Genomic DNA, 12,441 nt, shown 5'->3' with positions numbered 1-12,441 from the left:
TATCCATTCCTTGGAGATGCCGTGACTATAATATATATATATATCGATTGAGGAGAACCTCTACCTTAAAACCTTTTATGTAAAATGAAAAAAAGTTTTAAGCTAGAGGTTAAAAAAAGTTTTAAAACTTTCTAACAATGAAGTTTTAAAAAAAAATTCTAACAATTACATACCCTATTTTCTTACCTTTTTTTGAACACAAGCCCTATTTTCTTACCTATAAAGTGAGAAATATATTAACTTGCAAGTTTATAGAAAAAAGATGAGCGAACAAAATGATGAATGCTGTTTAGAAATTTTATTTTTGTCAGGGAACAATATATATACTAGGTTAAGATCCGCGCTTTACGTGGAATGAACATTATATATAAATTATTTTTAAATTTTTTATATATATTTTTACATATTATAGAATAATAAGCAGATATTGAATATTTAAAAATTCAGTAACTATAATGTATATAATTAAATTGGTGTGAACACATAAATAAATGTTATTAATCCAAACAAACAATTTTTTTACTTTATATGGTAAATAGTTACATTTAAATGATATAAAATAGACATATAGTATATTTTTAATATTGATATTTATTAAATAATTTCTTACAGTTTGTTTTATTATTTGTATCTTTTATAACAAAAACTTTAAATCACTGGTAACAATTTGTTTTATTGTCAGATGTTTAATAGTTTTAGTAATTTATAATTTATTTTAAAAATTCAAATTTAAATATTAAGTTGTCACTATTTGTTCAAAGCTTTTATCAAAAAAAATTGTTCAGAGCAAATTTTGAAATGAAAATATTTACGTATTTTATGCTATATAGTTTTTTTGTCGACCCAAATTGCTATATAGTTTAATTTAAACAATATATATAAAATCATATACAAAATCATATAAGTAAGAAATCTCATTTTATAAATATTAAAAAAAATTGTCATTAAATAAAAAACAGAATGAGTATGTTTTCTATTTGATGACAAATATATATATTTATAAAATGAGACTTCTTACTTATATGATTTTGTAATCATTTATATCTTTTCTTAACAAAAAAAATAAACCACGGATCACAAAAATTTCAGTGAGAAACTTATAACAGTTTTAATAATTTATAGTCATTTTTTAAAATTCAAAATATGACATAGAAAAAATATAAATTTTTATTATATGGTTGATGTGATTGTTTTATTTATTTTGATAAGTTAAATTTTTTTTGAAATGATAGAGGACGCACTGATTTTTATCAAATATTTATTATTCAAATTATTAATTGACATATATAATTTAATCATATTAGAAAATTCTGTGTTTTTATTTAAGAAAAGAATGAAAAACATTAATAATTAATTTATGGTTAGTTTAATAAAAACATTATTATATATTTAGATAGACCAACATATTTCTCTAAGAATTCTAAAAATCATTGTGTTGATAATATATAACTACCATTTGTAATGCTTCTATATATTACATCCATATATTGAAAATAAGGTAATAGGACAACAAAAAGAATGAAAAGAATAGACGACAAAAAAAAGAATAAAAAGAACATAGAAACGTATTAATTAGAAGAAAAAGTCTTTATAATTAAAGCTTTCTTTATGAAGTAATTAATTAAAACTTCTTGAAGCTACACCACACAAACACGATGCATTAGAGAGAATTGTGGAGAAAGTTCGTTAACGTTGTCTGTTCCGTACGCATGTGGCAAGCCCTTATATATATTCTTTTACTCGAAGAAAAATACATAGAAAATAAAAAGAACTAACTAAGGAAACAAATGATCAATGCTTTAAAAGTACTGAAACACGTTGAAACTTATATGAACCAAGAAAAGTTGGAGATCCTAGCATTTTATCAACTATCCTTGTTATGAATGTAACAAAACAAGGACGTCTCTGCAAGGTGAACACAAGAGAATAGAGAGAATGTTTGAAGGAATAAAAACGACCTTTAGTATAATCTTCTGGAGAATCTAATAAGTAAAACTCATCTTAATATTGTATAGATGATTTCTAAAAGGGAAAAGGTCATCTTTCTTGAATTAAGAATATACATTTTACGTACGATTAACGAGAAAATTAACATGTGGAAGGGCTAAAGATATATGATTCTTAAGTTTAAACTGACAAAATTATTAAGGTTAAAAACAAATAGAAGACAGATTTGGTCGTGAGTGTCTGTTTGTCCCCATGGCCATAGGGTTTGACCTTTCATAAAATTAAAACGCCAGTCGTGGCGAGGAGTCACATATCAAACCATAGGGCTTACTTCTACTTTTTAGCTTTCTTCTCATATAATATAGCTTTCTCCTCATATAATAATATAGTTTTCTCGTACTTTATATTTTTTTGTGCTTAAGAATTTCAAGCCACGTTGCTTAACAGTTAACATGAGTGGTCTAGTGGATTTATAGGTTTCCGATAATTTAATCAGGAAAGTTATATGCCATACAATTATCTTCAAAATTTATCGGGTAGATAAATGATACAAAGTGACTTTAGCTGTTACTTTAACATTGACGATCATAGGAAAAGTAAAAAACTTAGCCATGGAATGTGTGTAATACGAATAGTATATACTTCCAAAAACTACAGAGCAGTAATAAAAAAAAGAATATAATTTCAACATACAAGGCTATCGCGGTATATTATCTACATTAGTGAAATAACTCTGTAACAGTACTTTTGACATCAATTAGCGTTTTCTTAAGAAGGCAAGAACAACAACAACAACAAAAAATATAACCAACTGGAGAAGAAAATTATGGGAGAAGTAAAATAATTGGCAATGAGGTAAGCAATGACTAAAAAGACTTTGTCATAAATTGAGGGCCTAGGGAAACATGAATACCACTTTTTAATATGCAATTCATTTAGACAACGTATATAGTATATAGTTGCATGGCGTCGTTTTCTTTATTTTAACGTAAGTAGATTTGTTTAAAACTTGGAAGGCATAATAAAATTGAAGCTGATAACTCCAAAACTAAAAGTGCTAATTTGTTTTGCTCACACTTCAAAACCACGTGATTTTGCACTTATCATAAAGTCCACCCAAATTAAATGGATTACCCATCCCTAACAAAAAGTATAATAAATAACATTCTCTATGCTTTATATTATTATTATTTGAAAATTTGCTTTATAGAGAAATATATTTGCTACCATCTTCTAAATTTCTAGTAACTCTTTTTTCTTCACCAAGAAATTTCTAGTGACTCATTTTTTTGGGGGCAAATTTTTTTCTAGTAACTATGTTTTTTATTTCAGGTAAAGAACTAATATTTTTTTGTTCAACATTTCATATGTTATATAACATTAAAAATAGTTATTTGTTAACTTGAATTGATTGCAGTTTGTAATCAATCGCCAAAACATTATTAACGGTAACATATCGGCATAAGTTCATTGCGGAATTTCAACGAACACGTTGTGTGCGATGATGTCGACCTCGCTTGATCTAAAAGCTTCGAGATTGGCTCAGCTTCATCTCTTGGAGACAGGTACGCTTAGAACTGAATTGCTCCGTACCTTTTCTAGCTTCCTGTATTGCTTCAAACGAGACTTCTCTGGAATTACCGATGTGAAAGTCTGTTTCAGAGAGAGATTGAGAAGTGGTCTCATCAATATCAACAAAGATGATGCTGTTGCTCTGTTTCAGTCCATGGTTACGTCTCATCCTCTTCCTACACTCGTTGATTTCAGTAGATTCTTTAGTGGTGTCGCTAAGACAAAACAGTATGATCTTGTGTTACATCTCAGCAAGCAGATGGAACTGCAAGGGATTGCACATAACACCTACACACTCAACATTATGATCAACTGCTTCTGCAAGAGTTGCAAAACCTGTTTTGCTTACTCTGTTCTGGGGAAAGTTATGAAGCTTGGGTTTAACCCCGACACAGCCACATTCAACACTCTCATCAATGGACTCTGTCTCGAAGGTAAAGTCTCTGAAGCTGTGGGTTTGGTCAATAAAATGGTGGAAAATGGATGTCGAGCCGACACAGTTACGTTTGGTTCTATAGTCAATGGGATTTGTAAATCAGGAGATACTTCTCTGGGTTTGGATTTTTTGAGGAAGATGGAGGAAAGAGATGTGAAGGCTGATGTAGTTACATACAGTACAGTCATTGATAGTCTTTGTAGAGATGGGTGTATGGATGATGCAGTCAAGCTTTTCAATGAGATGGAAACGAAAGGGATCAGGTCTAGTGTTATTACGTACAATTCTCTAGTAGGTGGGTTTTGTAAAGCCGGGAGATGGGAGGAAGGTGCAAAGCTGTTGAAGGTTATGATTGGTAGGAAGATCATCCCTAATGTTGTCACTTTCAATGTGTTGATTGATGTTTGTGTCAAAGCAGGGAAGCTTGAGAAGGCTAAAGAGTTTTACGAGGAGATGATCACAAGAGGTGTGTCTCCAGATACTATCACTTATAACTCATTGGTGGATGGGCTTTGCATGCGTAACCGGCTCGGCGAGGCTAACAAGATGTTGGATCTTATGGTTGGGGATAACTGCAGTCCTGATCTTGTGACTTTTAATAGTCTCTTGAAAGGATATTGCAAGGCTAGAAGAGTTGATGAGGCTATGAAACTCTTCAGAGAGTTTCCTGAGAGAGGATTGGTTGCAAACGCAGTTAGTTATAGCATTCTTGTCCAGGGCTTTTGTCAGTCCGGGAAAGTTAAGATTGCTGAAGAGATTTTTCAAGAAATGGTTTCATGTGGTGTTCTTCCTGATGCTATGACGTATGGTATATTGCTTGATGGTTTGTGTGACAATGGGAGGCTTGAGAAGGCGTTGGAGATATTTAAGGATTTGCAGGAGAGTAAGATGGATCTTGATGTTGTTATGTATACCATTATCATCGAGGGGATGTGCAAGAGTGGAGAGGTGGACGATGCGTGGACGTTGTTCCGTAGCCTAGCTTCGAGAGGAGTGAAGGCTAATGTTAAGACGTACACGGTAATGATTTGGGGATTGTGTAAGAAAGGGTCGTTGTCTGAAGCAAAAACGTTGCTTAGAAAAATGGAGGAAGATGGGAATGCGCCAAACGATTGTACATACAACACTCTTGTCAGGGCGTATCTCCGAGATGGTGAGTTGGCCGCATCTGCAGAACTTATAGAAGAAATGAAGAGTTGTGGGTTCTCAGCAGATGCTTCCACTGTTAAGATGGTGATGGATAGGTTATCGAGCGGTGAATTGGACAAAAGCTTTTTGGATATGCTTTCTTAGGGGATTGGTGTTTTGTCTACTGTCTCATCTCAGAGCGTTGAAAAGGTATGTTTTTTTTTTTGGTTAGGACTTTATCTTAGCAAAGGTTGATAATGTGGGCTAATAATTGATCTAATTAATAAACAAACAGGTTTTGTAAACTGATTGATCATTAAGAGTCTTAATTAAGAAGGAAGAGCTAAGGGAACTTCCTTGTTGCACCACTTCCACTGCTCATGCGTAAGACAAACAGCTTTGCTTATTCATGACCCACATAACATTTGATCAAAAGGAACTTGGGGGTCCAAAGGTAAAATTTAGATATGATGATTTTTTTTGTGATATGATATCATATATATTACACATTTATCATACTTTTGTTTGTTTTTACAATTTGGTTTGGCAAGTAATCAGGTTCTGTAAATCTTATGTCTATCATCTTTCACTTTAAAGTTGCAACCAGTCTTTTTTGTATTATCTCTCTTCATGATTTTGAGTTTTTCATCATGGAGATTGGGGTATTGAAGATTCAGATCGGAGATGATAAGTTTTTAGTAAACTTGAGATTGAATTGAACGGAAACAAAGCTCTCATGAAGAAGATGAAGTTGAGAGGATCTGGAAGTGAATGAATATTTCTGTTAATTGTAAATGTTGATCTACAAAGTGTTTATATACAAAACTAAACCATCCGGTACAAACCGGTTAACTAAACCATAATCTAATTTATAAACCACATCTTGGACATGAGGAACACGATTAGAGGGGAATGAAACTGATATCAGGAATCTCATCTGGTGGTCTTGGCAATAAACCAAAAAGAATTTCAGTTGAGAGACCAAAACGATCAGAGATAGTCACATGATATATGCCTCTGAAGAAGCCATAGTCTTGGTTGAATTGGTGCAGAGAAGCTTGAGGCAAGCTCTGGTTCAGCATCAGCAGTAGCTCAAGGCCTAAATCTCGGTTCCGTCAATTTGAATAGTGACCTGCGTACTTCTTTGTTCTGCTATGAGATTCAGGACATCAAGTAAAGACTTACAAACTTGCGCTGAAACCATTCATCAATGTGTCAACTGTAGCAGCAGCAGTACAATCATCACTAGAATGTGATCTATCAAGCTCTTGAAGTCCATGTCTTTTATCCAGAAATAAAGATCTAGATCTTCCCACACCATATCACTCCAAATGTGTGAATCACTTAACCAGAAGAAACTCTCAGCAGCAGTAAACAACATCACAAGACTACTCGTTGAATCCTTAAAACCAGTAAACGTCTTGCTATATGTCAGCCAGAAACAAATTGTTGCATCAGCTTGCTGCTTGTCGAGAGAGAACAAATGAAACCAGCATCTTAAATGTTGAGAATTACTTAAACCAATTAACCGGTTTATCTCACTTGGCTGATTAACCTAAGCACACTTCTTGTTGTTGTTTGAGTTTGTTAAAAACATACAAGATTTGGTGACCCAGTTCTCTTTCAGTACATCTGGAGAGAGGACGACATTCTCAAAGATTCACTAATATCAAGTGTATACAAGAGTTTACTTCTACACAACAACCTCTGTGTTTATTCACCTAGAGACAACACTGCAATAAGCTAAAAAACTTAAGTTTACTCAACACTAGGTGATTTTCCCGTGCTCATACACGGGTATAAATATTTATAAAGTAAATACATTATAATATTTTATTCACATTATGATAGTTTATTAATATTTTTAATTATTCTGTTGTTTATATTGTAATCAATATGTATAGTTTGTTTTAAATAATATTGTGTTATTTTAATTAGATTATAATTTTGGATATATAATATCTCGACTGTTTGTTTATTATTTGGATATATAAGATAACATTTACTTTTTACGATTAACTAAGATATTTTGTTAATAACGATTAAAATTTTGATTAATTTTTTTATTTTCATATAGTTTGATTCTTACCTTAAATTTGTGTATATATTTTAGTAGTATTATATATAATTTAATATATGTTGTTTTGAAAATAAAATAGTAAAAGTAAACTAAAGTGTTCATTGTTTCAAAGTTACATCTTAATTGTAATAGTTGGTTAATATATTTGTAGTATTATTTGAAAATTTCATATTTATTTAGTAAAATGTTGAGAATAAATGAGAAATACATTATTTTATTTAATGTTTTACTATGTATAAAATAATTTGGATTGGTTTAGTTACTCATTTGTGGGTATATTGTGTCATTTGTGGGTATTCATTGCATTAGTTTAGTTTTCATCTTAGATGTGTATATATATTTATGAATTGGCTATTTGTAAATAGCCCATGACTATGTTAATTTTATAGTACTTGGTTATTTGGAATATGTTAATTATCACAAATAAAATTATAAAATAAAGTGATGATAGGTACAAAATTGCATAAAATATAATTGATACATTCTAAAAGTAATATTAATTCTTTATTTTAATATCAAGATTATTTTTTAATTTCCTTTTTATGAAATCAAATTATATATAAAAATTATTTTCGGTTTAAGTTTATAAATATTTTCTTTATCATACATGTTATTTGAAAAATATAAAAGGAAACATAAAAAGATTAACTAAATTTTATTCATCAAAGATATCTTAGTTTATGCTATTTAAATTATTTTGTAATAATATGAGAAATATATTGATTTAAATAAAATGCTTAATAATTTTAAAAATATATATTATATTGTTAATATTATTTTTAAAAAGGGAAGATTATTTGTTTTACTTTAAAATCAAATTATTTTGAAATTTCCTTATTATTAATTACACTATATATAAAGATATTTTCGTTTTTAAATTTATAAATTTTCTTTATATATAGGTTATTTGAAGAAAAAAAGAAAAAGGAAACCTAAATAGAAAAGGAAAAATAAAATAAATGTTTAATAATGATAATTCTATATATCTGATTCATTAAGGGTATCATCGTAATCAATCACCGTGAGAGTTAATGTTAGCGCGACACGTAAGAAACTGACTTCGCAGATAATATTATAGAGATGTGTATAGAGGAGATCAAACCCAATATCGAGACTCTTAACATAATCTCTCTTTGCTTCTCATCAACCTTCAGTGGATACTCCTTCTATCTTCAAGCTCTAGCTCTTTGCCTCTCTCTTTCTTCAATCTCGGATTCTTGGGGATGAGTCTCTTTTTTTGATTGGCGGCAAGTAACTAGGTTTAGGGAGTTTATATAGTGTCTTCCTAAAACCTACACTAATAGGCCTCGAAATATTAAAGCCCAAACATGACTGTTTCCTAGAGAAACCTAGTGCGAGATGCAGCTTTTCTGAAGTGGACACTTCAGTGCTCTAGATAACTTCACGGATTTCTCTACAGCCTCAAACTGCTGAAGACAGGTTTCTGAAGTGACTATTTCAGTGGTGTAGGTGAAATGCAAACCAAATGCACAAAATCAACAAATCTCTACCTTGGGCATTTGGTCACTTGTGCTTGCCATATCTGTAAATGAAATACCATCTCTTTGTCGATTTACCTCAACTGTAAGATAAACTTGAGACTTCCGTCATAGTCTCAACTAGTGAATCAGTCATGTAATCCTTCCAGCTTTACCACCAGAAATAAGCAGACCTGTCACATTTACCTAAGCCATCAAGACGTCTTCATGTCGCTTGAGTTGTGAAAACCAGCTATAATACACACTTGTATTAAGCTCAACTCTTCCTTGATCACCTCCTGATACATTCAACATTTGACTACCTGATATAACCGCTCAGAATACTCCATATCACAAGTTAGGAACAACCTCCAACCTGTAAACTCAACAGAAAACATATAAGCTTCACCACTTATAACTCTTCCAATCACAGAATATCCTCTGTGGCTTCTGTAAACACCATAGACCTGTTACAGTGACAAATGAACCTTTGTTTCTTTTGCTACTTGATTCCAATACCGGCCTCTTAATTCACTTAATACACCTCAAGTCTTGAATCAAATTCCTTGAATTTTGCGCTACCACATCAGAATCATACGTGCTCCGAACCCGAAGCAAACCCTGATTCTTTTCTTTGATAAAAAATTTCAACATTGAACACCTCTTGTACCGCTGTTACTCCTAACAGAACACGCCACCCAACAATCCCGCTGGACACACTTTCGACACAACCTTGGTTCAACCATCATATTCTAACAGAATAGAGCTAGCACAAAAAATTCTCTTTAATCAATCCGCAAGAAACTTCCAAGTCACTCATGCTCCATTTACCTGAATCATCCCTGAATTATCAAGACCAGTTTGAGTACCCTGCCCTTGAGCATCCTTTTATACCGCTGTTTTGACCAACAGAACACGCCTCTTAATTCCACTCGGCTAGGAAGAATTTCGACACAAAACATCGATACTCCACCTGCAGCTCAAACTCCTCTGTATAAACAGAACCTTTCGCTAACACCCTGCCAACTTTCATAAGCCTGTCTCATATCCACAAATCCGTGGAATACCTGAGGCTCTTGCTTACAGCCTTTAGAACTTGACTCTAGAGCCCTTGAAGTCACATATATAATAATTCATATATCATGAATCAAACGTTTTATACATCTACTTATTCAATTTTTTAAATATTAAACATTATATTTAAGATGCATATAAAAAATTTTACTTATCCGTTTAAATAATATACATAAATGTACTAATTGGTGTATGGATTTATAAATAAATATATCAGAAACGGTTAATGTATTTGACGAATATGTTATATAACACTAGGACAGGTCCGCGCTAGGCACATGATTTGATGTATCGGTTTTTGTAAGAAAATATAATTTTTTTTGAAGTTTCTTTTACATTCAGTTAGATTTGAGTATACTATATTCTCCACACTAAATTCCAATTATATAAATATAATTACAATTATTTTATTATTTTTTAATTATTTTAAGGCTTCTCATATACCAGGTTACGACTTTCCAATATACCGAATTTTATAAAAAGTACAATTTGTGTAAATTTTTTTATGTTAAGTTTGGTATGAATATATTTATGTTGTCTACACCAAATTTCAATTATATAACTAAATATGACCGAATTCTTAGTATTGTTGCTGATTTAGTTTAGAGTTATAAGATTCTATATTTGTGTATATTACAATTTGTTAATTTTGTCATTTATTTTATTTTTTGTTTATTATTTTATTTATATGTTATTTGATATTTTATAATGTATTTTTATGCTTATAATATTTATTTATAATCTTAATATTCTAGCTAACTTATATATTCATTGTTTTCAGTAAAATTAAATTTTATCAATACTATTAAAGTTGAAGTATGTCCTATTAATATTAGTTTGGTCCAAAATATGTTACTACATAATCAATATTACATTGGACTCATATATCAAAATAAAACTAATTATATAAAAATAACGACCTTTTACTATACACATATACGTAACATTCACTGCAATCCCAAATTTTTAGGAGCCCACTCAGTTTTATTAATAACAAAGCATAAGGAATAAATGATGATTGTATTTGATATTAACAACTGATAACAACATATACAGATATAATACATTTTTTTGTAAGCGGTTTAGTTATTGTGTCTACTTTTTCTTTTGACTAACGTTTTAATGGGTTGATATTAATAAGTTGTGTCCACCTAATTATTTTATAACTGTATCTAAATAAGTATAATCACCTTCTAAATATTGATATATGTTATGTTTAATTATTTATTTATTCTATTAATAATAACTAACTTCTATTTATTTTTTATAACTGTACCTATTTTAATATTGTTACTAACCACGTCATATGTTTATTATTATTGAGTTTTGATGAACATTCAATTCTCTCAGAAATTATTCATGCAACAATTTCTCAAAACAGTTACGTTTCTTGGTGATTTAACTCAGCTCCAGAAAAACCGAGGAAAAAACAATTATATTTCTCAACAGGTATTTGTGTTTGAAAAAATTTCTGAAAAAATTCTCATCAACACTATAAAAAACAGTTATATTCTCAACGGGTATTTATAATTTCTGAACTTTTATATTTCTCAATGTTTTCTTACATTGAAAAAATGAACATTGGCAGAATTATTATATATTAAATAAGTGTGGATTGGTGGATTCAGATCGTGGCTGCCTGTCGACCCGCAAATTATTTAAAAATTTAAAATTTAAAAAAAAAATACAAAAATACAGAAATTTTAAAATAATAATTTAGAATTTAAATCATGTATGATTTTTTTATTATAAATATATATTTAATAATAACAAAAGCGAAGCAGGTGCGAATACAAAATTATTTGTTTGCGAGTTGTGCGGGTCATATTTTTTAACCAAAGAAAAATTGAAAATCCGCGGGTTGGTGGGTCAACGGGGCGAGTTCGACCCGAAACTCAGCCTTAACTGTGCGTATACCGGATCGATTTTTAAATTGTTATTATTTAATAAAATATATTTTGATTAAAATTTATACACAAATATGATTATAAAGAATACAAATATAATCAGAAAGAAAAAAGAAATATCAAAAATTAAATTTAAAACAAAAAATATATTCGTCTTTTTAAGGACGGGTCAAAATATATTTCTCAACGGGTTGACTAAACCCACGGATTTCAATTTTCAATTTTCAACCCACGGGTTTCAGTTTTGGACGAAACAAAATTGAAAATCGCGGGTTGGCGGGTTCGACCGCAATATACCGGATCAATTTTTAAATTGTTATTATTTAATAAAATATATTTTGGTTAAGATTTATACATAAATATGATTATAAGAAAATCATATATATAATCACAAATAAAACACAAATATGAGAATTAAATTAAAACAAAAAAATATACCCGCCCTTTAAAGGGCGGGTCAAAATCTAGTGGCTCTTTAAATTTGCTCAAAAACAAAGGAAAAAAGTGAAACTAGTGAACTATCTAAAATAGTGAAACATGCAAAAAAAAAGTGATATGGGGTAATGTAATTGTGGAGACTACCCCTTTATTATGGCCAGGTTTCTGTTTCACAGTGTATAGGGTAAGTACAACTAAGTGGATGCCCGCAATTTTGCGGGGTTGAATGTTTTGTAATAATATATTTATTATAGTTTTTCAAATTAAGATATTCTTTTATCATCAAAAAATTGTATATGTGGTTATTGTTAAATATTTTTAAAGAATAATTATTTTTGGAAAAAATGATTATGACTATTTTAAATATCTGTTGATATTATG

At 30.2% G+C, this 12,441-nt stretch overlaps 1 protein-coding gene across 3 annotated transcripts; it reads left to right on the top strand.

Moving 5' to 3' along the window:
- The first annotated feature begins 3,158 nt into the window (after nucleotides 1-3,158).
- On the top strand, nucleotides 3,159-5,717 carry LOC108811785 (putative pentatricopeptide repeat-containing protein At1g12700, mitochondrial). Of its 3 annotated transcripts, XM_056988297.1 has the most exons (4): nucleotides 3,373-3,512; nucleotides 3,610-3,676; nucleotides 3,772-5,293; nucleotides 5,379-5,717. In XM_056988297.1, the coding sequence occupies exons 2-3, from the start codon at nucleotides 3,648-3,650 to the stop codon at nucleotides 5,246-5,248; spliced, it is 1,506 nt and encodes a 501-aa protein (XP_056844277.1). In that variant the 5' UTR covers nucleotides 3,373-3,512; nucleotides 3,610-3,647; the 3' UTR covers nucleotides 5,249-5,293; nucleotides 5,379-5,717. The 3 variants fall into 3 exon arrangements, with proteins under 3 accessions (XP_056844276.1, XP_056844277.1, XP_018439381.1); XM_056988296.1 differs by adding an exon at nucleotides 3,159-3,279 and having other exon boundaries at nucleotides 3,365-5,293; XM_018583879.2 differs by having other exon boundaries at nucleotides 3,440-3,512; nucleotides 3,610-5,293.
- Nucleotides 5,718-12,441: the final 6,724 nt, after the last annotated feature.

Source organism: Raphanus sativus, chromosome 6 (assembly GCF_000801105.2).
Source record: "Raphanus sativus cultivar WK10039 chromosome 6, ASM80110v3, whole genome shotgun sequence".
In the NCBI taxonomy this organism is placed as follows: Eukaryota; Viridiplantae; Streptophyta; class Magnoliopsida; order Brassicales; family Brassicaceae; genus Raphanus; species Raphanus sativus.
The sequence above is the reverse complement of the archived record's forward strand: the minus strand, read 5'-3'. Positions and strand labels throughout refer to the sequence as shown.

What these genes read in the sequence shown, in the direction of transcription:
- LOC108811785 (XM_056988296.1), top strand. Translation starts at nt 3,449, where the DNA reads ATGATGTCGACCTCGCTTGATCTAAAAGCTTCGAGATTGGCTCAGCTT.